Here is a 25,404-nt window from a genome sequence, read left to right as displayed (position 1 = left end):
AAGTCCTCCTACCATCTCTGAATCTGTCCTCTTAAAAAGATCGCTGCACTTTATAAAATTTCAGGCTAGCACCAAATGGAAATAATAATTATTTTTCTAAACCTAGATTGTTGCCTGATACACAAATCACTTCTGAACTGCATTCCAATCTACAACATCCCTCTACTTCAAAAGACTCTATGAATTTGTCTCTGGAAAACTCATGTCCCCTTTTCCCTCTCATCCCACTTACACGTTTTAGTCTTCTCTAAAGCACATCAGGTATTTAGAATACCTCAATGGCAGCCTACGATACTGTTCAACATTCTTATGCTGACATCAGCAACCCATATCCAATCACAGGTTCCTACAAAACATAAACCAGATTTCTATAAGTTGTCCATATATACTAATTATAAAATGATTTAAAATATTAAGGACAAATTACAAATGTTTCAGAGGAGCTGGAGGAAAGGGGAATGAGTTAGTGTTTAATGGGCACAGGGTTTCAGTTTGGGATGATGGATAAGTTCTGGAGACAGACAGTGGGCATGCGAGTGTACTTAATGCTACTAAAGTGAACACTTTAAAATAGTTAATTTTATCATATATATATATTTTACCACAAAAATAAAAACAAATGACATATTAGGAAGGACACAATAAGTATCCCACAGTTTAGTGCTCACCTGAAAGAAACCTAACAATTTGCTGTTACTAAGTTGACCTGTGAATATATAACCCAATTCTGTATATGCATTAGGCATGTAGACACAGTGCATAGGACTCACAGTAATTTTAGAAGTATATGAAAATGTTTTAATTTCTTTTAAAATAAGAAGAAAAAAGTGAACTTTTGCTTCAAAGAAAATGTTTTAATATATAATACTAATAAATTTTTCCTTAAAACAATGTAAAACAGTTTTAATTTTTTTAATAGAGAGGCCCAAGAAGTCAAAAGTGCCTATGGCCCATGAATGTCCTAATATGACCCTTATGTTTACCATTTCCTAATACAAGATTATCAAGGGAGAACAAGAAACAGAAAACACAACTGGAGATGTATGTTAAATAGTATTATTGAAAGAGACCACATACAGGAGCAATTACTGAAGGCCTGATACTTTTTAAAACCTCAGTAATACTAGAATAGTATCTCAATTATTGCTTAATCCTTTTCAAACAACTCTTTATTAACAAGAGCTATATAACAAGATATCCCATTTATATACACAATAAATGCTTGAAGATTAACTTAATGGGGATTTAAAAGAACCAGAAAGCAATAACTATTAAAGGAGTCAAAACTAAGTGAGTAAGTGGGAAGAAAAAATGAGGGAAGGAAGAAGAAAAGGAAAAAACACTGACTAAAAGAACAAACAGAGCCACCTTCATTACCGAATTCACTGAAGTTGAAAATATTTCTGAAGTAAATTAACAGATTTAGTATAATGTCAATTAAAATCCCCAACTGACAATTCAAATATTAAGGAATATACTGAGAGAAAGTATGCAGTTTAAAAATAAATTTGAAAAACTAAAAAAAAAGAGCATGTATCTAAACTTATTGATACTGGATAAAAACAAAAAGGCAAAAAATATTTTTAAAGCTATAAATTAGCAAATTTCAAATATGAAAGGAAATAAAATAGGGAAAAGAATAACTAATAAACATTTCTGGCATAATAATGTTAACATGAAGGAAAACAAATTGATCTCTACAGCTTTGTGCTACATCATACAGAATTTCAGATGCATTACAAATTGATTTTTTAACTGGAAAAACATGGAATCTTTATAGTTGTAAAAGGGGGTTTGCCTTTTGACAAACAACTTCAAGCAATTGACCCAATTATTACATGTAGAAAGCGTCTACAAAATGAAAAACACCAAAGTAAAGATAAAAAGGAAACCAAGAGAGTGAAGAGCAAGAGGAGGAACTTTGCAGTTATAAAGATAGACAACATTTTTATCTCCAAAATCCACACGAAGTGGTCTAGCTTGGTATCCAGTCTTCAACAGCAACTGTCACAAAATATGAGTTCAATCAAAAGCACGCAGAGTTGCACTTATTCAGCCATGTGCCAGATACTGTTATAAACACTTGATAAAACTAATCTCACAGTCACAACAACTCCCCTATGAAGATGATACTATTATTATTATCAGGTGACAAACTGGAAAAGAAAGGCCCAGAAAGATAAGTTACTTACTCAGCATGACACAGCTAAACGGCTAGAGCCAGGATTGGAACCCAGGCAATCTCCCTCCAGAGTACATGATCTCCACCACTAAGCTACTGGCTTCTTTCCTATGCGCAACAAAAGTTCATGGACCATTCACTCTACAAATCTACTAGGTGTATATCTAAGAAACTTAAGTTCATTAGATATAAGTTACTAAAATGCAGGAAAAAACACAAGTAAGAATAGTTTTGATAGAGTGCTTTCAGGATTCGGAGGATCATATCATTGTCAGTAAAGGGGATAAGGAAAGGCTTTGTGGAAGAAGTGGTATCTACATTAGGTCTGAAAGGATATGAGACACATAGACGGGAAATTAAAGAGGAAAACATTCCATCCTCAAGAAACAAAAGGACCAAAAGCATCAAACTAAGGTAGAAAAAAAGCACTGGAACTCAAATAGTTGAGCTGAAATGAATGTTATACAGGAGGGAAAAAAATGAAAATGAATGATTCAGAAGACTAAGGAGTTTAAACTGAACTCAGTATGGAAGGTAGGAGAGTAACATGAACACAGTTATATGGCAACTGGATATAAGAATTAGAAAAGAGATGGAAACGCGGCCGGGCGCGGTGGCTCAAGGCTGTAATCCCAGCACTTTGGGAGGCCGAGACGGGCGGATCATGAGGTCAGGAGATAGAGACCATCCTGGCTAACACGGTGAAACCCCGTCTCTACTAAAAATACAAAAAACTAGCCGGGCGAGGTGGCGGGCGCCTGTAGTCCCAGCTACTCGGGAGGCTGAGGCAGGAGAATGGCGTAAACGCGAGAGGCGGAGCTTGCAGTGAGCTGAGATCCGGCCACTGCACTCCAGCCTGGGCGACAGAGCGAGACTCCGTCTCAAAAAAAAAAAAAAGAGAGAGAGATGGAAACGGAAAGAAATGCCAGTGGGTTAATTCGCTAGCCTAGGCAAGGTAAGGAATGTCCAAAGTTAAATAGGGCAAATAAAAATGGAGAAAAGGGAACACGATATGTAACATACAGTAGTTAAAAATTTTCAATTAATGAACCAGACCAGAATATACTACAATGTAAATACAACAAAGGGGATGAATGGGACCACATTTGGGAGATTCTTTGGGAACCCCATAGTGGGAGGACATTGGGGCCAAAAAAAGCTAGAGTGGACAGCAGACAGCCCCTGAAGAAAACTGTCTCCCCACCATTTGGCCATGCTCAAAACTTGATTAAGGAGACTTTAAAACGTCAACATTTTGAGAGAGATGATGAAGGTAGATGGATAGAAATAAGTAATAAATGTGGAGGTGACTCAAGTTTTCAGTGCAATGAAAGAATCATCTTGTCATGAATAGAAATGGAAAAACTGAAGGAAAGTAGGTTTAAAGCAAAAAGAGACAGGAGTTCTGGTTTTTAGATGGTGAGATGATGGCTTATATAGAACGATATTCACAAATAATGCAGTGTCCACAAGGCAAGTGTTTGAGTAAGAAGAGCTGAAAATACAGATGCCATCTACATAAAGACAGCTGGAAGTTGTGAGAACAAAAGAAAAAAATATTAAAAATAAAAAACGAATCAGGGAAAGTTTTAGGAACATCTCTATTTAGGGGTGAAGGAAGAAGAGGCAAAGAAGACACTAGCAAAGGCTTAATATTACCACTGCAGATATCAAGTATATAATGCAACAGTGAGTGCTCCCTAATCTTTTTCACATGAAAGCGCACAAATAAGATAACACAATTTGTGTGGCACAAAGCAGTAAATGAAACTGCTAAAGGCTAAATGCTGTTAGCCCAGGAGCTGAAGAAATCACCCATATCCACACCAAGTAATCCAATTATTGTACTGTTTGGAAAGCTCTGTAATATATGCCAAAAAAGTTTAAGATTCGATTCCCCTAATCTTTCAACAGAAAGAAAAAATTTCTTTTCAATTCCACCTAACTGATTCATTAGTTGGAATGTTGCAAATCTGACAAAGGAGAAAAGAACTCAGAAATAACCATGAAACTTGGTAACTGAGAAATCACTAATAACTCTAAAATCAGTGGAAAAAACGAGACTGCAAAAGAAAATATGAAGGAGGGTGATTAAAGTATCAACTTTTTACCAGTCATGTTACCCTAACTGGTTAAAAGGTATATAACCTAAATGGGTTGATTCTTCAAATCTTTCTAATAAAAATACTCTCTTTTTAAACGAAATTTAATGGTAATATACTTTACCTCCTGATCTTTCTTTTTTAAGAGACGGGGGTCTCACTATGTTGCCCAGACTAGACTGCAGTACATTGGCTGTTCATGCATGTAATCATCACACACGGCAGCCTCCAACTCCTGGGCTCAAGCGATCCTCCCACCTCATCCTACCAAGGCACTGGGCCTACAGGTGCAAGCCACTGCACCTGGCCCTTCGTGTTTTTTAAAAAGGAAGAATAAAAATCCTTTGAAATGCTAAATACTCACCCAGTGCGAGACTGACCAACTTTATCACAGATATCCAAAATGAGGCCCCAGTCCTCAGCAGTATTCATCTCGCTGGTTGCTTTCTCTGTAGATTGTAAAGGGGATTGCAGAAACATTATTTTTAAAATATTTAAAATATATATAATCACATTTAAATCACAAAACTATAGTATAATCAAGTCTTAACAACAAATCAGAATAGTTGCCAGCATTCCAGTTATTTTCATGGCCATCTTGAAAAGATGTACCCTCATTATCTCTTGCAATTATTTTCCCTATTCACAATGCAGTTGCTTCTTAGTATAAAATATAACGCATTGATTTTTCTTTATAAAAAAATTATATATAGGTCTACCACCATCTGCAAATAGACTAAAATAAGAAATATTATTTTCATTAACGAAAGCTTATTTACTTGCTAGTAAATCTTTACAAAAATGTTTCAGGTAGCAGGGCACAGTGGCTCACGCCTATAATCCCAGCACTTTGGGAGGCCGCGGCGGGTGGATCACCTGAGATCAGGAGTTCAAGACCAGCCTGATCAACATGGAGAAACCTCGTCTCTACTAAAAACCTAAATTAGCCGGCTGTGGTGGCACATGCCTGTTATCCCAGCTACTCAGGAGGCTGACAACCGCTTGAACCCGGGAGGCGGAGGTTGTGGTGAGCTGAGATCGTGCCATTACCCTCCAGCCTGGGCAACAGAGCAAGATTTTGTCTCAAAAAAAAAAAAAAAGTTTCAGGTAATTAAGTTAATTATTTAGCTAGTTTTGTTGATGTATTTTTTTGATAATATGGAGAGGGGACTAAAGGAAAGAAAACCAAGTTTTGACTGAATGTATTTCCTTAAATAAAAATTTATTTAAGTGTTCAGAGAAAATAATTGCTTGTTATTTATCCTAAGAAATTATTCTTCGCCAGCCGGGCGCAGTGGCTCACGCCTGTAATCCCAGCACTTTGGGAGGCCGAGGCGGGTGGATCACTAGGTCAGGAGATCCAGACCATCCTGGCTAACATGGTGAAACCCCGTCTCTACTAAAAATACAAAGTTAGCTGGGCGTGGTGGCGGGCACCTGCAGTCCCAGCTGCTGGGGAGGAGGAGGCAGGAGAATGGCGTGAACCTGGGAGGCGGAGCTTGCAGTGAGCCGAGATTGTACCACTGCACTCCAGCCTGGGTGACAGAGTGAGACTCTGTCTCAAAAAAAAAAAAAAAAAAAAGAAATTATTCTTCAAAAGTGAAGAGGAAATAAACACTTTCTCAAACAAAAATTGAGGGAATCTACTGCAAGTACACCTGCCTTGCAAGCAATGTTAGAAGAACTTCTTCACAAAGAAGAAAAATGATTTAAGTCAGAAACTTGGATCTACATAAAGAAAAAAACAGCATTAGAGGCTGGGCAGGGTGGCTCATGCCTGTAATCCCAGCATTTTGGGAGGTCAAGGTGGGAGGGTCACTTGAGGATGGGAATTGGAGACCAGTCTGAGGAGCAGAGCAGGACCTCATCTTTAAAAAAATAATTAGCTGGGCCTGGTGGCATGCACCTGTATTCCCAGCTACTGAGGAGGCTGAAGTGGGAGATTACTTGTGCCCAGGAGGTTGAGCCTGAAGTTAGCTATGATCGTACCACTGCACTCCAGCTAGGCGACAGAGCAAGATCCTATCTCTTTCTTAAAAAAAAAAAAAAAAAAAAAAAGAGGAAGAGAATAGAGATGGAATACCTGAAGGTAAAAATAATAACTTTTATTTTTCTTCTTAATCTAACAGAAAATAGTTTATTCAAAATAACAGCAACAATGTATTCATTACCTATGATTTTATATATATTCTGATATTCTTATGTATGCTTCCATGCAAGTAGAATGAATGAATGCTTACTTCATTCATTTCATTCATTCTACTTACATGGAAGGAAGTAGAATGGGAGGAATTCATAATACTTTTATTTATTATAAGGTACTTGCATTACACATGAAGTAGTACAGTGTTATCTGAAAGCAGACTCGGATTAGTTGTGAATGTATATTGAAAACTCCTGGGCAATTACTAAAAAACAAAAAAGTTTTTCAAAAAAGTCCCAGCTACTCAGGAGGCTGAGGCAGGAGAATGGCGTGAAACCGGGAGGCGGAGCTTGCAGTGAGCCAAGATCGCGCCACTGCACTCCAGCCTGGGCACCAGAGCGAGACTCCGTCTCAGAAAAAAAAGAAAAAAGTATAACTGATATGCTAAGGAGATAAAATGGAATCATGTAAACTACTTAATTAAAATCACAAAAGCCAAAAGTCAGAAAAAGAGTGAAATAGAAAATGGGAACAAAGAACATGGGCTATGAATAGAAAATAGTAACAAATATGGTAGATATTAACACAAGTATATTAACAGTCACTTTACATGTCAATGGTCTACATACTATACCAATTAAGAGACAGAAATTGTCAGAGCGAATCAAAAAACAACACACAACTATATGTTGTGTATTAGAAACTGACTTTAGACATAAAAACACACAGAGATTAAAAGTAAAAGGATGAGGACAGGCACAGTGGCTTTCGCCTGTAATCCCAATACTTTGGGAGGCCGACGTGGACAGATCACTTGAGCCCGGGGTCCAAGACCAGTCTGGGCAACATGACAAAACCTCTTCTCTACAAAAAAAAACAAAAATTAGCTGAGCATACTCAGGCGGCTGAGATGGGAGGATCACTCAAACCCGGGAGGTAGAGGTTGCAGTGAGCCAAGACTGCACCACTGCACTCCAGTCTGGGTGACAGAATGAGACCCTGTCTGGAAAAAAAAAAAATGTAAAAAGATGGAGAAAGATACATTACGCTAAAACTAGTAAAAAGAAAAAGCTATATTATTTTCAGACAGATTAGACTTCAGAGCAATTAAAGTTATCAGAGATAAAGAGGCACACTACACAGGGTTCAATTCTCCAGAAAAACAAAACAATCTTTAACGAGTATGTGCCTATCAAAAGAATGCCAAAATACATGCAGCAAAAATGGATAGAACTGCAAGGAGAAACAGAGAAGCCATTATTCCACATGGACACTTCAACATCCCTCCATCAGAAAAGAACAGGTCAGGCTGGGCATGGTGGCTCATTCCTGTAATACCAGCACTTTCAGAAGCCAAGGCGGGTGGATCACGAGGTCAGGAATTCAAGACCAGCCTGGCCAATATGGTGAAACCTCGTCTCTACTAAAAATACAAAAATTAGCCAGGTGTGGTGGCAAGGCTGAGGCAGAAGAATTGCTTGAACCCAGGAGGTGGAGGTTGCAGTGAACCGAGATCGTGCCACTGCACTCCAGCCTAGGCGTCAGAGTGAGACTCCGTCTCAAAAAAAAAAAAAAAAAGAAATGGACAGGTCAGGTAGGCAGAAAATCAGAAAGGACACAGTTGAACTCAACAACACCATTAACCAACTGTGTATCATTGACAATGGACATCTATGGACTACTTCATCCAAAAACAACAGAATACACATTATTCTCAAGCTCACATGCAGCATTCACCAAGACAGACCACCTTCTGGGCCATAAAACAAACCAAGACAAAAATCTAAAAAAAAATAGAAATCACATAGTGATTACAATGGAATAAACTAGAAATCAATAACAGAAAGATAGCTGGAAAACACCAAAGTATATGGAGATTAACACACTTCTAAACGAGTGTCAAAAAAAAAAACTTAAAAGAAATTTTAAAATATTTTGAACTAAATGAAAATACAACTTCTCAAAATTTGTGGGATGCAACAAAAGCAGTGGTTAGAGGGAAATTTATAGCATTGAATACATATTTTTAAAAAGAATCAAGATCTAAAATAAATAATCTAAGCTTCTACCTTAGGAAACTAGAAGAGCAAATTAAATCCAAACTAAGCAAGCAGAAGAAAACAAACAACAAAAATTAGAGCAGAAACCAATGAAACTGAACATAAGACCAATACAGAAAATCAGCACAACCAAAAGCTGGTTATTTTAAAAGATCAATAAAACCAATATGCTGCTAGCCAAGCTAAACTAAGGGGGGGAAAAAGAGAGAAAACACCAATTACTAACATCAGAAATCAAAGAAGGGACATCACTACAGATCCCATGGACATTGAAAAGAAAATGAAGGAATATTATGAACAACTCTATGCCCACAAAATTGATAACCTAGATGAAATGGACCAATTCCTTGAAAGACATAATCTACCGAAATACATACAAGAAATAGACAATCTAAATGGCCCACGTCTATTTAAAAAATTGAATCAATAATCTTCTAAAACAGAAAGCACAGGCCCAGATGGGTTCACTGGTGAATTTTACCAAATATTTAAGGAAAAAATTATATTAATTCTGTGTAATCTCTTGCAGTATATAGAAGCAGAGGGGATACTTCCTAACTCATTCTATGAGGCCAGCATTACTCTAATACCAAAAGCAGACAAAAATATTACAAGAAAACTATAGGTCAATATCTCTCATGAACATAAAGGCAAAAATCCCCAACAAAATGTTACAGGTAGTAAGACAGGTATGAGCAGGGCAGGAGAGGGTTCTCACCCACTAGGAATGTTGGGTGATTCAGCAATTATCACATTGCCTCTCTAAAAGTGATAAATTGGCAGCCTGCACCAGGGAGAAACAAGCTCCTAACAGTCCACAAGTGTTAACATTAAAGTGTTAATTGAATGCAGGCACCAGGCAGAAGCAAAAAAAAGGGCTCCAATAAAATCCCAGGTATTGGGTGAGTGAGTCCAGGCATATGCATTACGAGACAAAATGGCAGTATATGCCCTTCCCAGGGCACTCCACCAGAAAAGGGAAGAAAGCCTCCGATAGGCATGCATCCAACTTCCTAAACACACTGTGCATGCTCACCTCCCAGGTATAAGGAGGGCACTGCGCATGCGGGCCACCCACCCTAAGGGAAGAATCATAGGAAAGGGGCCAACCTATGGAGTCCTGGGATCAAGGTTCAACACCGCACTCATTCTTCAAATCGCCCACTCAGATCTCTTCCAAGTGCACTTGCCTTTCTTTCCTGCTGTAAAGCTTCTTAACAAACTTCCATGCCTGCTCTGAAACTTGCCTCAATCTCTTTTTCTGCCTTATGCCCCTCAGTTGAATTCTCTCTTCTGAGGAGGCAAGAACTGAGATTGCTGCAGACCCGTACAGACGCACTGCCAGTAACTCGGACACCTTCCACGGGTAACAAAAAATATCAGCAAACTGAATCCAACAATGTATAAGAAGAATTATATATGCCATGACCAGTTAAGATTCATCCCAGGTATGCAAGGCTGATTCAACATTTGGAACTGTTACCCTCCAAGAAACTAGAAGACTCTTTTCTGGGGGGCTCTATGTCAGCCCAAGACGAAAGACCTAAAGACAGTAATATTGCAGGGGGAGGATTGGAGAGGCAGAATTCCATAGCCAACGGCCCACCAGACCAATCTACAGTGAAGTTAAAAGTCACTGAGACCTAACCACATGATGAGAACTTCCAATGTGATTTTGATTTCTCCAGTATTAGCCATGGGCAAACAAGCAAGCTATTTGGAACTATCTTTTTTTTTTTTTTGAGACGGAGTCTTGCTCTGTCACCCAGGCTGGAGTGCAGTGGTGTGATCTTGGCTCACTGCAACCTCCACCTCCTGGGTTCAAGCGATTCTCCTGCCTCAACCTCCCAAGTAGCCAGGGCTACAGGTGAGTGCCACAACACCCAGCTAATTTTTTTGTATTTTTGGTAGAGACGGGGTTTCACCATGTTAGCCAGGATGGTCTTGATCCCTTGACCTGGTGATCCACCCACCTCGGCCTCCCAAAGTGCTGGGATTACAGGCGTGAGGGAACTATCTTCTAATGTGGAAGATAAAGAAAAAGACCAAAAAAAGAAAAAGAAAAAAGCAACTTAAGAGAAAAAGAATATAAGTAGGAGAAAAAATACTTTTAAAAAGTCATTATATTCCAAAACAACAGCTGTACAGAAGCAGAGGGTAACCAGTCTTGACTGGAACACTGCAATTCAAAGAGCAGATATGCTGAAAGATAACATCACCAAGATCCTCAACAGCAGTCTCTATTTTTTAAACAGAGATGGGTTGGGGGGAGGGTGGAAATGACTCATACCAAGATTTTTATCTGTAATGGTTGCTCTTGACCATGTGATAATGAAATTCTTGCTTCCATACTCTCCCCTATGCCCTGCTGCCTAGATCAACAGAGTACACTTATTTCCTCATTTTGACCTACTACTGAGAGCGGAAGGTAGGTCATGTGAGTTTAAATGCAGAAAATAGAAAGCAGTCAACTCTGACCAAATATTTTACAGGTGTATAATACCTGCTATATATCACAGCATCACCTGCTAGTTAGTTACTACCACTGGAGAACTAAAATAAGCATCTAGTAAAGACCAAATGGATAATAACCAATGGGTTATTAGCTACCTACCAGCTACCCTAAAATCTTCTAGCATAGAAGATAGCAAAAGCAGATTATTCACACAAATTAATTCCTTGCATAAGAATTAATACACAGATCCAAACAATTCGTGATCTCAATAAAGCAATTTACTTGCAGGCAATTATAAAATTTGAACACATACTCAGTGTCAGGCCTCTGAGCCCAAGCCAAGCCATCGCATCCCCTGTGACTAGCACGCATACGCCCAGATGGCCTGAAGTAACTAAAGAATCACAAACGAAGTGAAAATGCCCTGCCCCACCTTAACCGATGACATTCCACCATAAAAGAAGTGAAAATGGCCGGTCCTTGCCTTAAGTGACGACATGACCTTGTGAAAGTCCTTTTTTCTGGTTCATCCTGGCTCAAAAAGCTCCCCTACTGTGCACCTTGTGACTCCCACTCCTGCCCACCAGAAAACAACCCCCCTTTGACTGTAATTTTCCTTTACCTACCCAAATCCTATAAAATGGTCCCACGCTTATCTCCCTTTGCTCTCTTTTCAAACTCAGCCCACCTGCACCCAGGTTATTAAAAAGCTTTATTGCTCACACAAAGCCTGTTTGATGGTCTCTTCACACAGACATGCATGACAATCAGCAAAATGGAATAGCCTTCTAGTCCATGCCATACCCTACCAGAAGTAGCTTACAATCTAAGAAAGGAAATGCAACCAGCAGATAGACTTAAATGTAAGATTGAAAGGGTTTCAAATAACGCAAAGCCCAAAGCAAACTGAAAGAAAGGTAAAGAGCCTGGAGAGAGAGAAGAGGAGAATCAGAAAGGGCTTCCTGATATATTTAGAAAATAAGAAGAGGGCAGAATAATGAATTCATTTGTTTCTAATTAAGTGAATAAAGTAAAAACTAAAATCAAAACAGAAAAGAAGTATAATAAAGAATCTAGGCTGACTGAAATACATACTACTTTGTGAAAGTTTGGAGTAATAACAGAACAACATTAAGACCTAAAATACTAGCTCAGGTATTTGTACTGCTTCAAGAAACATCAGAATGCCAAGAGTTCTAAACAAGGAAATAAAACAAGAACTGGATGTTTTTGAAAAGCATTAATCTATCACCAATATGTGAAAGTGGTTTGGAAGAGGGAAATGCGGAGAACTAGATCAAATTTACCTATCATTGTTCAAGTTTTGGTAATATATTGTAAATCCCTTGAAAACAGTAAGTTTTACTTTGGGGAATTATTTCAGTAACAATGCTCTCAGTCTAAGTGCTCAAAAAATGATAAGACTACTGATGTATCTGCAATATGAAAGCCACAAAAAGTCATAGTAACACATTGACCTTAAATAATACCTGGTTTCATGGTTTTCAAACTTAACTTTCAAATGCAGAAACCCTCTACAATGTACTGCTAACTACTCAGAGGGCTAGCATACTTCCGATGCTAATTACCCAGCCAGCAAAGACTTCACAAGTTGAAGTCCATAAGACTCCCTTCACTTCAAACCTCAGGCACAAGCTCTGGGGTCCCCAGGCACTTCTGACCAACTGGATACAAACGGGGAGTTCCCACTATCCTTTAGGATTGATAATTCACTATAGCAACTCACATAACTCAGAAAGCACTGTACTTAAAATTAGAGTTTTATCATAAAAAACACAAATCCGGACCAGCCAATAGAGATACGCAGTTGTCTCTTGGTATACATGTGGGATTGGTTCCAGGATCTTCCACGGATACCAAAATGCATGGATGCTCAAGTTCCTAATATAAAATGGCATTGTATTTGCATAAAGCCTGTGGACATCCTCCCATATACTTTAAATTCTCTAGATTACTTATCATACCTAATTCAATGTAAATGTTATGTAAATAATTATACTGTATAGGGCATAATGACAAGAAAAATGTCTCTATGTGTTTGGTACTGACATCATATTTTTTCCTCTACAAGTTTTGATTCACTGTTCTTTGAATCCATGAATGCAGACCCCCAGATACAAACAATCACCTGTTTAGAGCTAGATCTGGGAGGGTCCGAAACAGAAAGCTCTGTGCTAGGAAGCTTCATCACCCTCTGAGCACATCAGTGTGTATCACCTACCAGAATGCTCAACTGAGCTTCAGTGTTCAGAGTTTTTATACTGTTTTATCAAAACAAACAACCTGTTTTACCAAAACAAACATTTAACTCTGTGAGATGAATCCACACATCACAGAGCATTTTCACAAATAGCTTGTTTCTAGTTTTTATCATGGGATATTCAGTTTTTCAGTGTAGGTTTCAATGGACTGGGAAATGCACCTTCATGGATTCTACAATTGGGGTTTCATTATATAGGTATGATTTATGAAATAACTGACCACATAGTGGAACTCAACCTCCATGTCCCTATCCTTCCAGGAGGTCCTGTGACTCAAAGCCCAAATCCTTTCATCACATGGTTAGTCCTTCTGCAATGGCCAGCCCCCAGACTGAGTCATCTTATTAGCATAAACTAAGCTATTATCCCAGGGGCACATCATAAATAACAAAGATGCTCCTATCACTCAGAAAATTCCAAGGATTTAGAGGCTCTCTCCTAGGAAACAAAGACTATTCAAATTATTTATCATTCAACACTCTATAAGAGAATTTTATCTTAAAAGAAACCCAATATATACAGCAAACCCAAGTGGAAGTGCTCTGATTGAGGAGTTCCAGAGCCTGCTTCCTAGGTACTCAACCCCTCTAAAGCCCAAGAATATTGAGTGAGTCATTCTGAACAATATCACTTACTTCATCGTAAAAAAGGAAAGCATGGTATTATTTTGGTCTGGTAGTGCATTTTAATAATTAATTCATCATTCTTACTGACTGGTAGCCAAGTAGGCTTTTTTTTTAAGTGCATTTTTTAAAAGAACACACTTATATTCTAAAACCTGTCACCTTATTTAAAAACATAATAGCTAAGCATACTAAAACTTATTAAAAAGTCAACAGTTTATCTGATCAAATATAAATTGCCTATCATAATTGAGTGCTATCTTACAGTTCCTGAATTAATGATATACCCAGGAACACATGATACAGTTATCAGCAGATATTATGTTGAACACTCATGAACTACTTCATTACTTTCCTACACATAAATAGAATCAGCATCTGACTCAAATTTGTATGGATGGATCAGAAACACAACCCACTTTAGAAATCTAAAATTGTTCACACCATTTATTCAGGCTGCCTCAAAATCATCAAAATCAGTGGCACAATTCTTCCCAGTTATAAAAGAACAAGTATTTTTTTTCTTAATCAGAAGAATATAAACTACCTACAACATGGTTCTGTGAATGGCAAATGAAGTCAAAACTATTTATTTTCTAAGACAAAAACAAGGTTTGTGGGAAAAGGAAAAGCGACAAAAATAACAGACTTGCTTCTAAAGAATTCAAAGCTTCATAATGATCTCATTTTATCCTGAGATTATCCTTACACTAATACTCAAAAAGAGGAGATTGAGAAATCTGCCCAGCAGTACCCAGAAAAAACACACACAGAGAATCATTTGAATTTCTTTTTTTTTTTTTTTTTTGAGACAGAGTCTCGCTCTGTTGCCCAGGCTAGAGTGCAGTGGCCGGATCTCAGCTCACGGCAAGCTCTGCCTCCCAGGTTTATGCCATTCTCCTGCCTCAGCCTCCCAAGTAGCTGGGACTACAGGCGCCCACCACCTTGCCCGGCTAGTTTTTTGTATTTTTTAGTAGAGACGGGGGTTTCACCGTGGTAGCCAGGATGGTCTCGATCTCCTGACCTCGTGATCCGCCCGTCTCGCCTCCCAAAGTGCTGGGATTACAGGCTTGAGCCACCACGCCCGGCCCTTGAATGTCAATAGTCTTTTCAATAGACTGGAGAACTTTTTTCTGATAAACAGCTACTTTTGATTTTTCTCAAAGTTATGACTGTCAAAGATCTGGGGAGGTGAGAAATGCTGACAGGATGACTTCGCGTCACATTTAGGCTGTGGGGAAAGGACTGTCATTCAGTCAGGCCAGAGATGTAACAGTTCATTAAAAATGGCCAATGGAAAAGTAAGTCTGAAAGACATTATCCTCTTTGCAAATCAATTCTTCAAAAATCTTTCATCTAATGTCCCTGATCCTCCTGGAAATTGTATCTGCAAAGAAAAAGCAACCTGAAGTTCTGCTAACCAGAAAAAGAAGTATCAAAAGAACAGCATGGAAGGATTTCAGGGAGGAACGCAAAACAGAAATGATAACCTAAAAGCATTAGAAACAACAGCTTAGAGGAGAGGTAAAATAGGGACAGAAGAACCAAAGAAAAAAGTTCTTAATCCAGTGGACATCAGACGGTTAACATACTCGTATTCTGAATTTTCACATTTCTCTCCTATGTTTTGACAGTAACTGATTGCACACCTTAGAATCCAATAGTCTCCACATCTATTTCTAACTTGATTATAAAAGGAGCTAAAACGTATCCATTGGTTACTATATTCAGGTGCTTACGCTAAGTGCTTTACATGCATCATCTCCTCAAAACAAACTTACTGAGGATTAATGAACAAATAAGTATGTCAAGCCAGAGGATCCACATCTGAAGAGCACAGTGGCATAAAACCGGTAAGGAGTGAAATACACCTGTAAGAAAAAAGTGGAAGATGAGGCTGAAGAGTTACAAAGCCAAACCTAAGAGGCCTTACATGCCCTGCTGAAAAGTTCAAAGTACTGTGAAAGCTGTAGATTCTCTAGAATTTTGCTTGTTTGTTTTTTGTTTTATTGAGACGGAGTCTTGCTCTGTCACCCAGGCTGGAATGCAGTGGTGTGATCTTGGCTCACCGCAAGTTCCACCTCCCGGGTTCACGCCATTCTCCTGCCTCAGCCTCCCAAGTAGCTGGGACTACAGGCACCCGCCACAACGCTCGGCTAATTTTTTTGTATTTTTAGTAGAGACGGGGTTTCACTGTGTTAGCCAGGATGGTCTCGATCTCCTGACCTCATAATCCGCCCGTCTTGACCTCCCAAAGTGCTGGGATTACAGGTGTGAGCCACCACGCCCGGCCCTCTGTAGAAATATTTTAAACAGAGGGGTCACGCGTAGATTTACATTTTAAAAATATCAACATCAGCCACCTGGAAAATAACTAGGGAAAAACTGGAGGCAGGGAAGAACAGCTGGAAACTACTATACTAATCTGAGAGAGTGGTGACCCAAACCTGGAATCCTTGAGGGCATATTCAGTACGAGGGTATCTGGTACAGGGTAGACAGGATACATTTGTTGTTTAGAATGTACAAAATTATAATTACAGAAGTCAAGAATTACTCCCAAGTTCTCGACTTGTATGACTAAGTAAACTAAGGTACCAACTATCAAAACAGATGAAAAGCATAATTGAGAAGAAAAATTTCAAATGGTTTTGAACATGCTGACCTTGAGATATCTGAAGCCTATTCAACTCTGGTAAAGAGTTAGAATGTCATGTGTTTTTACAAGTAATCCTCATAGCATCCGCATGACGTATAATGGATATTTCTATCCCTATTTACCAAAGTAAAAAGTGAATTCAAAGGGGTCCTATACCTATCCAACTATATATTGTGTCCATTTACTAAAAGTAAATGCTGCAGGTGCAATTTAAACCCAAAGTCCAAGGTCTTTCTATCATACCACACTTCAGGAGAATGTGACACTAACATTTAAGATTCATCTGGCTTATGATTTATAAGGCTGACTGGACTAAGCAAAGCGGACTAAAAAAATGTCCAAGTATGTAGGACGTGGACTGGCCCAAAACAATCTGACTGGGAACACAAATATTCTATTATAGAAACAAAGACATATGATGATTTGGCAGAGGCAAGGAAATGATTCAAAGATGCCTCTTCGGTTTCAAGTCAAGATAACCACAACACTAATATATTACCAAACTGGCTGGGCCTGGGTGTCTCACAGCTGTAATCCCAGCACTTTGGGAGGCTGAGGCAGGCAGATCACTCAAGGCTAGGAGTTCGAGACCAGCCTGGCCAACATGACAAAACCCCATCTACATTAATGTAAAAAAGATTTAAAAACAAACAAAAATGCTAGCAAATAATGAATGAAGAGCCAGACTGGGCAAATTAACTTCAGCTTTCTGACAGATGAATTTGTTTTGGAGGGAAAAAAGAACACCAAATAGAAATACAAGACTGGCCGGGCGCGGTGGCTCAAGCCTGTAATCCCAGCACTTTGGGAGGCTGAGACGGGTGGATCACGAGGTCAGGAGATCGAGATCATCCTGGCCTACACAGAGAAACCCCATCTCTATTAAAAAATACAAAAAACTAGCCGGGCGAGATGGCAGGGGCCTGTAGTCCCAGCTACTCGAGAGGCTGAGGCAGGAGAATGGCGTAAACCCGGGAGGCGGAGCTTGCAGTGAGTCGAGATCGCGCCACTGCACTCTAGCCTGGGCGACAGAGCGAGACTCCGTCTCAAAAAAAAAAAAAAAAGAAATTCAAGACTGATGTTCTAGAAAAATATCGATAATTCATTATTTGATAAATAATTATTGAGTGTTTTCTATATACCAGACACTATCCCTAAGGTATTAGGGGAAAAAAATGAAAAGTTCCCATCTTGATGGAGTTTACAATCCACACAAAAGATAATTAATCAATTAATGTCAGGTAACTAAGTACTATAAAGAAAAAAAATGGAACAAAGAAACAGAGTGAGAGAGTAAAGATGCATTTTTTAAAATTTATTTACTTTTTTAAAGACAGGGTCTCACTCTCTTGCCCAGCCAAGAGTGCAGTCATAGCTCACTGCAGCCTTGACCTCCCAGGCTCAACCAATCCTCTAGATTCAGCATCCCAAGTAACTGGGACTACAGGCATACCACCATGCCAGCTAATTTTTTTATTGTTTGTAGAGACAGTGTCTCATTATGTTGCCCAGACTAGTCTCCGATTCCTGGCCTCAAGGAATCCTCCTGCCTCAGCCTCCCAAAGTGTAGGGGTTACGGATGTGAGCCACTGCACCCAGCCCAAGATGGATATTTTTTACAGAAGATTATTAGGAAAAGCCTCTCTTAGAATATGACGTTTGAACAGAGTCCTGAATGGGTGTGATGAATATCCAGACCTTCAAACACCTGGGTGACGAGTATCCCAGGCAAAGAGTACCACGTAGCTACAGAGGCAGGAATGAGCTTGGAGCGTTCAGATTCAAAACCCTGGAATTCAAGAGAGTGAGTTTGGAGAGCATAATATCAGACACACAGGAAGAAGCCATACTGTGAACCACAATAAAAAACTTGCATTACCCTTTAAGTAGGATAGGAAGCTACAAGAGAGCTCTGAGCAGGTGACATTATCTAACATTTTTAAAAGATCACTGACCTTTGTAAATGAGAACTGATTGTAGAGGCAAGAGTGGTAACAAAGAAACCTACCAGAAGGCTCTTGCCACTGACTATGAGAGGTAACAATGACTGAAGTAAGGTAAGAATAGTGAGACACGGCCGGGCGCAGTGGCTCAAGCCTGTAATCCCAGCACTTTGGGAGGCCGAGACAGGCGGATCACGAGGTCAGGAGATCGAGACCATCCTGGCTAACACGGTGAAACCCTGTCTTTACTAAAAAATACAAAAAACTAGCCGGGCGAGGTGGCGGGCGCCTGTAGTCCCAGCTACTGGGGAGACTGAGGTAGGAGAATGGCCAAAACCCGAGAGGCGGAGCTTGCAGTGAGCTGAGATCTGGCCACCGCACTCCAGCCTGGGCGACAGAGACTCCGTCTCCAAAAAAAAAAAAAAAGAATGGTGAGACAGAGAAAGGTGATGATGTGTCCGGAGTTTGTTCCCTCCGGTGGGTTTGTGGTCTCGTGGTCTCGCTGACTTCAAGAATGAAGCCACGGACCTTTGCGAGTGTTACAGCTCTTAAAGGTGGCACGTACCCAAAGAGTGAGCAGCAGCAAGATTTATTATGCAGAGCGAAAGAACAAAGCCTCCACAGCCCAGAGGCGGACCCCACCTGGTTGCCGCTGCTGGCTGGGGTGGCCGGCTTTTATTCCCTTATTTGTCCCCGCCCGTGACCTGCTGATTGGTCCATTTTACAAAGTGCTAATTGACCCATTTTCCAAACCTCTAGCTAGCTACAGAGGGCTGTTTGGTGCGTTTTTACAGAGCACTGATCGGTGCATTTTACAAACTTCTACTTAGCTACAGAGCGCTAATTGGTGCATTGTTACAGAGCACTGATTGGTGCATTTTACAAACTTCTAGTTAGCTACAGAGCGCTGACTGGTGCGTTGTTACAGAGCACTGATTGGTACATTTTACAATCCCCTTGTAAGACCGAAAACTTCTCCAAGTCCCCACTGGACCCAGGAAGTCCAGCTGCTTTCACCTCTCAATGAGATTCTGAATATATTTTTAAAGTATAGCCAAAATATCTTGCTGATATGATGAATGTGAAGTGTGAAGAAATAAGAAGAATGATACTTCTAGACATTGGAGCTCAGTGACAGGAAACAGTAATCATGTTCTCTACTGAGAAGGGAAAGGATGAAGGAATGAGCAGGTTTGGGCAAAGAACTAAGAATTGGCCGGGTGCGGTGGCTCAAGCCTGTAATCCCAGCACTTTGGAAGGCCGAGACGGGCGGATCACGAGGTCAGGAGATCGAGACCATCCTGGCTAATACGGTGAAACCCCGTCTCTACTAGAAAATACAAAAAACTAGCCGGGCGACGAGGCGGGCGCCTGTAGTCCCAGCTACTCGGGAGGCTGAGGCAGGAGAATGGCGTGAACCCGGGAGGCAGAGCTTGCAGTGAGCTGAGATCCTGAGATCCGGCCACTGCACTCCAGCCTGGGCGGCAGAGCCAGACTCCGTCTCAAAAAAAAAAAAAGAACTAAGAATTGAGTTTTTGAATGTTTGTTTTTAGACTGCAAGCAGAATCCAAATGGAGATGCTCTGTAAGGAGATGGATATCTAGGTCGAGAGCTCAGGCAAGAGGCTGAGAGTAAGAACATAAATCCAGGAGTCAACAGAATACACTAGGTATTCAAAGCTAAGAACTTAGATGAGATTCTTTTTAAAATCTTAATAAAAAGTACAGAAATTTTTCTAAGTGCTTTACAAATATTAACTCAACCTTCTCAACAACTCTCTGAGGTAAGAACTATTATTACTCTTATATTCCATATTAAAGATAAGGAAACTGAGACACAGAGTATCTAAGCAACTAGCCCAAAATCACACTGCCGGTAAGCAGCAAACCTGGGACTGAATCCAAGCAGTGTGGCCTCAGAGTCTGAATTATTAACACTAAGCTAAATTGCTTCCTAATACTCTAAGGGAAAAAAAAAAAAAGTGGAAGGAAAGAAGAGGCTCCGGAACTGAGCCCTAGGGCACTCAACTTTTAGAAGTTACAAAAAGGAGAAGCAAAAAAACCTAAAAGAAGCTAAGTAGAAAATAAGAAAAAGTTTAGTGTCGTGAAATCCCATGAATAAAGTACTGTATGTCAAAGAGGAATGCTTAAGAGATCAACAAACAAATGGACTAGAAAGTGACCATTGGATTTGGCAAGGTGGAAGTCACTAGAGACTTTGAAATAAAAACTTGAGGAAATAAGTTATCTTTACATTGCTTCTAAATTCAACTCTTGAATTATAATGTCCAAAATGAGATTCATTTATTCCATAAATGTTTACTGAAAGTTCTTCAGCATGCCAAACACTGGTCTACAGCCAGGGATACAGCAGTGAACAAATCAAACAAAAATCCCTGTCCTCACAGAACTCACATCCTAATAACATCTTTCGGTGTTTCCTCAAGGGAAAAGCTATCACCAGCATTTTGTCTCTTTATAATAAATGTTATATTATATAAATCAGTCACTGAATTTCTGATTCTGCTTCAGATTAAGACTGAAGACAAATAATTTTGAAGATGTGCAAATGTATACAAGCGTTAAGTGATAAATAATTGTATCAAATGAGTTACTTTAATGTTATGACATACTCATTGGTTATGACATAGTGAAAGAAAAAAATGGTAAGTGTATTTTATACACCGTATTCCATATGTTATACTATTTAAAAATAATATAGGAGTCTACTGGAATCTGCGCAAGGATTATGTACTGGGAATCTCTGAGGGGTCTTCTCAGATAAACCTTTTGGAATATTTCAATACACGGACTGTGAGAAGAGAATTAGTTCAATACCAAAACGTGAGCAACTTTTAAAAGTAAGCTTTTCTGGAGCAAAACAATGTTGCTACATTGAAGAAGTGTACTATCTGGCAGGCTCAACTGACACATTCTCAACTCAACAAACGTTTATTAAACACCTTCTATGTAGCAACCACAGTATTTTCCTACTTAATTTCCTCATTAAGTAGGAAAATACAGTATATATCTTTAATGCTAAGTAATTTGGTAAAGACAAAAATGCTAAAATAAGTTAGAGGATTTTGTAAGAAAGTGGAAATTAAGAGTGGACTAGTGCAGTGGTTCTCAACTGGGAGGTATTTTGTCCCTCCAGGGGGCATTTAGCAATGTCCTGAGACTTCTAAAATCATGAGTAGGGGCTGGGTGTCACTGGCATAAGGCTGAACACCCTACATTGCACAGGACAAACCCCTATGACAAAGATATTTATCTGGTCCAAACTGTCAATAACGTTGCTACTGAGAAACCCTTGGCTACAGCAATCAGGAAATGATTCAGGTATAACAAGTTGGATTCTGAGTTGGCCTTAACACATAAGGATATGTTGAAAGAGAAAAAAAAGCGTAAGCACAGGGCAAAAGCATAAAGGCAAGAAGGTGCTGTGTTTGAACTGGGTGGGACAGGTACTAGGAACGGGTTTGACATTAAGAAATTTACCTGAATCCAATGCAAATACGTGTTCACAAAGTCAGTAGAATACAAAGGTGATTGGGTAGTTGCTAGCTAAATTATACAGAACCAAGAAAACTAGACAAAGGTACTGTAAACAGAAGAAACAAGTACTAAGAAGCTGTTTTAAGTACTTCCCCTAGAGATTCATGTAGTGAGATGTAAAACTGCTTGAGAGCAGCAACTAGGCCTTGCTCATCACCGTATCTCTTATGTCACTGAGCCACTGTGTCCTGTAGTGTGTGCTAACTGCTTATTAAATTAAATGCAATTTTCCAATTCATTAAGTATAATCAGTAATCTCCAAGGTTCCATCCACTGCTAAGATTCAGGACACTCATTTAAGCTGGAACAAAAAAGGTAGCATCTAGTAAGTGCCTATCACATAAAGGTACTGTAGCAGGCCCTCTACACATATCATTTAATCGCAGAATGGAATGATGTATTTTCCCCTCTTTAAAGACAAGAACACTGGAACTCAAAGAATGTCTATGATTTCACTGTGAGCTGAGAAGTGGCAGAGGTGAGGATGAACCTTTTTTCTAGTCTTATATAAACCTCCAAGTTTCAGTGACATGCTCTAAGGAAGAGTTAAAAAAGCAAAATTCAACATCCACCTTTCATAATTAAAATACACACAGACATATAAAGTAACTTCATAAGGTTGTCCTTATTCACAGTAATCATTATATTCTGCCATAAGGGATTTGGAAATGGTATTTGGCTTGCTTTCATTCTGCACTTGTGTGCCAAGGTAGTTCCTACGTGTGTTCAAATTAAACCAAAATTCTCTCCCCGGAAACTCAAATTCCCATAACTATTATCTTCAAGCCAGAAAAAAATAAAATAAAATAAAAAATAAACAAAAAGCAAACCTATTGAATTGACATAATCAGTACCTAAAACCAGTGATTCAGAAAACAAAAAAAATGTAGCCCTTCAAACTCTTTCCAGATTCAACAACTTCTTCCACACTTCTTTACACTTTTTTAAGTGCAGAGACCTCGCTTAAGAGAGACATCCCAAAGGCTCAGGTCCTCAATTCAGTTTCAGCTATTGCCAAGTATTTCATCTTCATCGCTCCCAACATTTTTGAGAGTCTACCCTTAACCAGAGCTCCCTCCTTCAGTTACCGTTGCAAAAAGATTTTAAAATCCTCTAAGGAACCTTACCTAAAACATTCTGCCAGTTCCAGACGCTCAACATTTATTTGTCTAGGCAAGCACTTTTGGTATAGGGTTTACCATCCTAATCTAGCCGACATACGCCTTAAGCCCTTCGCTGTTCGTCCAGAAGCACAGTCCCTGCACCAGATGCTACACCAGCTGCTCCTCCCAGGCCCTTTACACCAACCCCTTCAGCAGTTCTTTGGCAACCTACAGTCCTAGCTCAAGGCCCATTTTACAGGATGAGTCCCATTTCTTTCAAAGAGGATGCGCCAAGCCCTCGACCTCCTCCCAGCTCTGAAGGAGGGAACCTCAGGAAAGGGGAAGAGCGAGCTCTTCCTCGGCCCTGGTCCGAGGGTCCTGAATGCAGGAAGGGGCTGGCAGAGTGAGCGTGCAGTCCGGTGAGGAATGGGCATGGAGCGGCAAAAACACTTACCAACATCCTGATCGAAGGGATTGGTGGCAAAGAGAGGCATCTCCACTGCGTGCCGAGGTGTCCGCGGGGACTCCCCCCTCGACAGCACGGGATTCAGGGCTCGACGTAGGAAGGAAGACTCCTCAGGTAAAAAGAGCAACAGAGACTGACTCTACAGGGTCCGCGACAGCTCCTCGTCTCACCCAAACCCAGCAACCACCGCAGCAGCGGCGGCGGCGGCGGCAACAGCAATGAGCCGAGAAAGCCCCCGCACGGAGCTTGTCGGGAATCTGGGCGACCTCGGCACTGCCTGTCCCAAAGGTGCCCCGAGCCTGCCCCGTCAGTAGAGGCTGAACAGGGAGTCCCCTCTGCCTGACTCCTCTTTTAATTAGTCACACAGAAGAGTGGAATTAGTTCTTGTGTTTCCTGCTTTTCCCTTGACTAGGAGTCTCCGGAAGACGGGGTCCTTCAGGCGTGCTGAAGCCTACTAACAACCCCCGGAGTGACTGGGAGACTCTGGAGAAAGAAAGCAGGGTGAGTTTGGGTAGAGCCGGGCCCCATTTTTCGTCTCGCTCTCTCGGTTATCATAACCTTGTATTCCCTCTGGAAGGAAATGGAAATTCCTTTGGATCATCTTCTAGGTAAACAGTTTAATTCGCTGCGTGAGGTGACAAATTTGCTCGGATGAAGTCATGGGAGCCGAACGGATTGGCCTGAATCCCAAGAGGGGAGTGTTCAGGGCGCGAGGCTCCCTCGGAGAGGCTGAGGTAACGCTGGCTCCTTCCCGGGAGTCCCTGAACGCCGGGCTTCGGAATCTGCAGACAGCTCTGCTAGTAGGGCGTTGGCACCTACTGACTAACCGTGCAGTCACTCAGCAGCTGTGATGGTTAGTGACATGCCTTTCACAGCCCAAGATAGCCTCCCTAGACTGAGCAAAAAAAGAACAAAAAAACTGGAGCTAGAAGTTGATCAGTGCGTGATTCCTAGCAACCCAAAATGTTGATTTAATTACTTTACTTTTAAGTTTAATTAACCAATAAAAATTATTCTCTGTGTCATGGAGAAGTTTTAAGGAGGATCTACTAGAGATTTTGCATCCCACTTGGAACAAACTTAGTAAGCTCATCTTGTACGTAAATTGAAATTATGGAAATTATCCCCCAAATTACGGCACCTCCAAATGTAGCATGGAAACTAATACTGACATGTCAACACAGGATTAATATATAGTAATCAAAGAGTGCTTACAAAAATTCATTAAAAATGAAGTCCCGGCCGGGCGTGGTGGCTCAAGCCTGTAATCCCAGCACTTTGGGAGGCCGAGACGGGCGGATCACGAGGTCAGGAGATCGAGACCATCCTGGCTAATACGGTGAAACCCTGTCTCTACTAAAAAAAATACAAAAAACTAGCCGGGCGACGAGGCGGGCGCCTGTAGTCCCAGCTACTTGGGAGGCTGAGACAGGAGAATGGCGTGAACCCGGGAGGCGGAGCTTGCAGTGAGCTGAGAGCTGGCCACTGCACTCCAGCCTGGGCGGCAGAGCAAGACTCCGTCTCAAAAAAAAAAAAAAAAAAAAAAAAAAAATGAAGTCCCACCTCTAAAAGTGAAATGTTCAAATTAAAGTAGCAGTTACATAATGTTTTGTCATTTAGGTAAAAATTACAAAGGATCGGCCGGGGGCGGTGGCTCACGCCTGTAATCCCAGCGCTCTGGGTGGCCGAGGCGAGCGGATCACCAGAGGTCAGGAGTTCAAGACCAGCCTGGCCATGGTGCAACCCCGTCTCTACTAAAAATACAAAAAATTAGGCGGGCGTGGTGGTGTGCGCTTGTAATCCCAGCTACTCGAGAGGCTGAGGCTGGGA

At 40.4% G+C, this 25,404-nt stretch overlaps 1 protein-coding gene across 4 annotated transcripts in view; it reads right to left on the bottom strand.

The window, feature by feature from the left end:
* STAM (signal transducing adaptor molecule) overlaps positions 1-23,800 on the bottom strand; it is a 72,929-nt gene extending 49,129 nt beyond the window's left edge. The window contains exons 1-2 of one of the 4 annotated variants that reach the window (XM_033208470.1): positions 23,563-23,800; positions 4,649-4,733 (exon numbers count right to left, since the gene is read on the bottom strand). In XM_033208470.1, coding sequence (XP_033064361.1) covers positions 4,649-4,733; positions 23,563-23,602 — 125 coding nt within the window. In that variant the 5' untranslated portion in view covers positions 23,603-23,800. Of the gene's footprint in view, positions 1-4,648; positions 4,734-15,628; positions 15,649-23,562 lie in introns of those variants that run through there. The other 3 variants (XM_033208471.1, XM_033208469.1, XM_033208472.1) reach the window with 3 other exon arrangements.
* Positions 23,801-25,404: the final 1,604 nt, after the last annotated feature.

The sequence above is a fragment of the Trachypithecus francoisi genome, unplaced genomic scaffold (genome assembly GCF_009764315.1).
Source record: "Trachypithecus francoisi isolate TF-2019V2 unplaced genomic scaffold, Tfra_2.0 Lachesis_group9, whole genome shotgun sequence".
Classification (NCBI taxonomy): Eukaryota; Metazoa; Chordata; class Mammalia; order Primates; family Cercopithecidae; genus Trachypithecus; species Trachypithecus francoisi.
The sequence above is the reverse complement of the archived record's forward strand: the minus strand, read 5'-3'. Positions and strand labels throughout refer to the sequence as shown.